The sequence below is a fragment of the Arachis hypogaea genome, chromosome 19 (genome assembly GCF_003086295.3).
Source record: "Arachis hypogaea cultivar Tifrunner chromosome 19, arahy.Tifrunner.gnm2.J5K5, whole genome shotgun sequence".
Taxonomy (NCBI): Eukaryota; Viridiplantae; Streptophyta; class Magnoliopsida; order Fabales; family Fabaceae; genus Arachis; species Arachis hypogaea.
Window position 1 is genome coordinate 38,250,620 of NC_092054.1, and position 5,572 is coordinate 38,256,191.

Below are 5,572 nucleotides of genomic sequence, written 5' to 3' on the forward strand. Positions count from 1 at the left end.
AGGCAAGTATCTACAACCTTTTTATTTTAGTTAAAATATTTTTAAGGGTTTAGATCAAACTAATTAACCTTATATGATTGAGCGTTGTTTAAAAAACTTGACATTATTTAAAACATGCAGGGGTGAAGATAATAGAAACATAGACGAAGACATTGTAAGAGATCTTAAGAAGATGTTAGATGAAAAGAATGTGTTGGTAAAGGCATTCCGCATGGTTAAGGATTCAATGGGCAAAAAATCAAATTTCACAATTAAACTTAGACTATTGGGAAAAAGGGGAAATAGTGGTAGAAGATATAACTTACCATCAATAGATGAGGTTGTTGCATTAATTTTTGGTAATTTTGACATTGACAAGACAGATAGAGACATTGTTGTGGAGACATAGAGCGGATTACAAAGAATTAATCAACTCAATCAAGCATATCTGGGATTACAATATCCCCTGCTATTTCCTTATGGCGAGGATGGATACAAAGAAGATATACCGCTAAACAAAGGACACCATAACAGTGGTAAAGGACGACAGGAGGTGTTGATGAGAGAATTTTTTGCTTTTCGTATACAAAAAAGACTAGCCAACGGGTCTCCACTGTTATACTCAAGACTCTTTCAACAATTTTTGGTTGATGGGTACTCCATGATTGAATCATCAAGGCTAAACTACATACGCAACGACCAAGAGAAATTAAGGTATGAGATGTACAAGGGAGTAAAGGAAGTAGTACTGAATAGAGAAACAACACCGTCATCATGTGGCAAGCGTATAATATTGCCTTCGTCATTCACAGGTGGACCAAGATATATGATACAGAATTATCAGGATACAATGGCAATATGTAAGGTTGTTGGTTATCCAGACCTCTTCATAACCTTCACGTGCATTCTAAAGTGGCCTGGATTTGAAGACTTTTTGAACAATAGAGAGCTGAATCTAGAAGATCGACCCGATATTGTTTGTAGGGTTTTCAAGGCAAAATTAAATACACTAATTAAAGATGTTGAGCAAACAAAATTTTTGGCAGAGTTAGTGCAGGTATGTCCAGTCAAAACCTATTATGTCACAGCTTAAGTTTCCAATAGCAACAGATATAATGTTTTATGTATGACTTTTTATTTGTCATGGATTTGAACTTTTCATTATGAATCTTGTAGTGGTATACACAATCGAATTCCAGAAACGTGGGTTACCACATGCACACATTCTACTATTCTTACACAAGGATGACAAATTTTCCACTGTCGAAGATATTGATAAGATTATATCAGCCGAGATACCAAATAAAGAGACAGACCCTGAATACTTTGATGCAGTCGAAAAGCACATGATGCACGGTCCGTGTGGAGTGGCAAGAAAAGATTTACCATGCATGGAAAATGCTAAATGCATTCGACACTTCCCTAAGAGATTTGTTGAGAGTACTACTATCGACGATGATGGTTACCCGATATACCGATGAAGAGAAGATGGAAAAACTATCAATAAATCAGGAGTCGATGTTGACAACTATTACGTGGTACCACACAATAGGTTTCTACTCATGAGATATGGTGCCCATATTAATTTTGTGTGGTGTGACCAGTCAAGATCTATTAAATATTTGTTTAAATATGTGAACAAAGGTCATGACCGTGTATCGGCTTCATTTTATAAAAGTGTTGCAGATGAAGAGAATATGGATGACTATGATAAAGTCAGTATGTAATATGATTGCAGGTACATTTCTCCATGTGAAGCTGCTTGGAGGATCTTTGGTTATAACATACACTATAGGGATCCCTTGGTTGTTCATCTAGGGTTTCACTTACCCGATGAACAAAACTTGATCTTTAAAGATAATGAAAAGCTCGATGATGTGATCCGAGAAGCATCTGTCAAGGAGTCTATGTTTCTCGGTTGGTTCCAAGCCAACAAGATCTACTCAGAAGCAAGGTTGCTAACTTATGCAGAATTCCCTACACATTTTGTATGGAAGGAAAAGGAAAGGGTGTGGTTGCCTCAGAAGAGCCATGCTGTAATCGGAAAAATCTTCTGTGTCTCCTAGATTTGGTGAGAGATATTACCTAAGGCTACTACTCAATTACGTTAGGGGACCAACTTGCTATGAAGACATTCGGACTATAGATGGTGTTGTATACTCATCATTCAAAGATGCATGTTATGCACGTGGTCTTTTAGATGATGATAAGAAATATGCTGAAGCAATAGTAGAAGCAAATCATTGGGGATCAGGTACATACTTAAGAAATCTTTTTACTACATTGTTATTTTCCAATTCAATGGACAGACTAGAACATGTATGGGAAGAAATATGGATTTTATTATGTGATGACATACTTCATAGACATAGGAGACTACTCGATAATCAAGGTATATATGAACTTTGTGGCATTATAAGGATAGTTTGATTAACTATGACATAAGAATTAACATCTACATATTTATTGGTAGAATTTTTAGAATAACAAGTGTATATCAATTTATGTACAACATGCTATGGCTTGCCTAAACATAACTTTATACATAATAATAAATTGTATGAATCAAGAGGATATGAAAATAAGATTTAATAGACATGGTATTAGATTTATTAGTGATTTAGACTCATTTTATTACATTAACTTTATTAAAGAAAATAAAATTTTGAAAAATTTGACCAATTGTTGGAAGCAAGGTTGTGCAAGTGATTATGATTTGAGTTAACAATTTTTTCTTAATTAAATATATATTTTGACATATATGTTGCTATTATGTACACAGAGTTAATCCTCACAGAGGATGAGAATATAATTAACAAATACAACAAGAATCTGAAAGATTTTCCACCAATGCCAATGTCAGATACAAACCAGTGTAACAATTTACTGTATCCCAATGGCATGAATAGGTTAATTTGCGATGAACTCAAATACGATCGGCAGAAACTAGCTGCAGAGCATGTAACCTACTTAGGACTATTAACTGATGAACAAAAAGAAGTATATAACGAAGTCATTACCGCAGTTCAAACCGGGAAAGGTGGAGTATTTTTCCTTTATGTCTACGGTGGAACAGAAAAAACATTTGTTTCGAAGACACTAGCTTCTGCATTGAGGTATAGGTCACATATTGTTCTAATAGTTGCATCTAGCGGGATAGCATCACTTTTATTGCCTGGAGGCAGGACAACTCACTCATGTTTCGCAATACCACTTAACATAGATGAATTCTCAATATGCAATATTAAGCAAGGGAGTGCACTAGTTGAGCTTTTGATTAAGACAAAGTTGATAATTTGGGAGGAGGCACCTATGGTAAATAGATTCTGTATTGAAGCTCTTGACAGGACCATGCATGACATATTAAGATTCAATAACACAAATAGCTTGGAGTAGCCATTTGGAGGAAAGACAATTGTGTTCGGGAGGAATTTCCGCCAAATACTTCCAGTCATCTCGAAAGGGTCTAGGCAAAAAACAGTCAATGCCAATGCCACTATCAACTCATCATACTTGTGGGATCGCTGCAAGCTTTTGACACTTTCAAAGAACATGCGCTTAAAATCAAGTGATTCAAACTCAAGGTCATCTGAGTTGAAAAAATTTGCTGACTGGATACTAAGTATAGGTGACAGTAGCGAAGGGTCACGATCGAATACAGGCGAAAAGGTTGTCATTCCCGATGACATATTATTTTTCTATTGGGTAGACCCAATTGAAGCAATATGTGGAGTAACTTATCCTTAAATCTTCTTAGAAAGAAATATTGGCAAACAGATTGAAGATTGAGCTATCCTTGCACCAACACTGCAGTTAGTCGATGAAATCAACAACTACATGATGAGTTTAAATTCGGCTGAAGCGCAAACATATTTTAGCTTTGATAAGGCATGCTCCACATAGCCTAATAACGATTTATTGGCTTCAATACACACTCCTGAACTCCTAAACACAATCAAGTGCTCAGGTGTCTCTAATCATGAGTTAACACTAAAAGTTGAAACACCAATCATGCTGTTAAGGAACATTGACCACTCCGCAGGATTGTGCAATGAAACACGATTGATTGTTACTAAGCTTGGAAAACACATAATTGAAGCACGAACGTGTGCGGGCAAGAATAAGGGGCAGAAAGTGTTTATACCAAGGATGACCCTAAGTCCTTCTGACCATCGAATACCATTCAAATTCCAACGGAGACAGTTTCCTATTATGGTTTCATATGCGATGACTATAAACAAAAGTCAAGGTCAGTCATTATCAAAGGTTGGGTTAATATTGAAGAAACCCATATTCACACATGCCAGCTCTATGTTGTTGTATCATGATGATGATCAAAAGAAAGAAACAGAGAATGTCATTTTCAAAGAAGTATTCAGAAACATATGTTGAACATTACAAGTACCGCAGGAAAAGATTCAGCAGTCATTGGTTACACAAACGAGGTACTTGCTCCTACCAACTAAGTCGTTGTTTCATGTTACTATTTTCTTAAAAAGCGATTTTAGATGTAGGGAACTAAATGAGTATACAATCAGTGTCTTTGGCAGGGTTTAACCAAAGTAAAACTATTCTAAACAATAATGTTTTGCATTATAGGAACTATATTACCTTCATTGTCCAACTGGAAGGTTTATTGGGGTGAGATGCAATGTGATGTCCTCATTATAGACCCACCCTGAAGTCAAACAAACGAGTAGTGTTACAAATAATGTCCACCGGCACCCTGTATACCTCAGTTAGCTACCGACACAAATTGATTATAACAAACTAATGGCAGTTGGATCTTGGTCTTAATAATTTATATACCTCTGTAGAACAATTTTAATTTTATTGTGTCAGGCCTTCAATTAGGAAAATAATTAGACTTGATGTCCAAATACATACATTCCATGAATATTTAGGAAATGGCTTCCAATTAAATAGCTTGATCCACCGTCCCATAGTTATCATTTGTAGTGTATTACAAGATTTGTGGCAGTATACACAACTGGATCAAAACATCATATATAGGAAGCACCCAAAATACATGTGATATTGAGTATAATAGATGACAAAGGATGATTCAAAAAATAACTAAGTTAAATTTATAAACCGGTCAAACTTAAATTCAAAAAAAAATTTCTTATGAAACTCACACAAACATTCAATTCAAATGCCAGTATGTTGGAAGATTTTGTTCAAAGTGATAGTTTTCATACTAGATAATATCAAACAAGACTATATAAGAGCAAAATATTATTCTACTACATTAATAAAGAGCCATGGGTTGCAACACTACTAAACGCAAAGAAATTCTACAATAGATAAGCTGCACATACCGTGAAAATCTATGAGTAGTTAAGAAATAGCTTCCAAAGAAATAGCTTGATCCACCATCCCATAGTTATCATTTGTAATGTATTACAAGATTTGTGGTAGTATGCCCAACTGGATCAAAACATCATAGTTGGGAAGCACCCAAAATACATGTGATATTGAGTATAATAGAAGACAAATGATGATTCAAAAAATACTAAGTTAAAGTTATAAACCAGTCGAGCTTAAATTAAAAAAATTCTTATGGAACCCACACAAATATTCAATTCAAATG

The 5,572-nt window shown here is 35.1% G+C and overlaps 1 protein-coding gene across 1 annotated transcript; it reads left to right on the plus strand.

Annotated features, from left to right (window-relative positions):
- Positions 1 to 640: 640 nt before the first annotated feature.
- LOC140182245 (uncharacterized) lies at positions 641 to 3,375 on the plus strand. The gene is made up of 6 exons (XM_072228385.1): positions 641 to 1,036; positions 1,179 to 1,440; positions 1,624 to 1,698; positions 1,798 to 1,933; positions 2,046 to 2,233; positions 2,762 to 3,375. The coding sequence occupies exons 1-6, from the start codon at positions 641 to 643 to the stop codon at positions 3,373 to 3,375; spliced, it is 1,671 nt and encodes a 556-aa protein (XP_072084486.1).
- Positions 3,376 to 5,572: the final 2,197 nt, after the last annotated feature.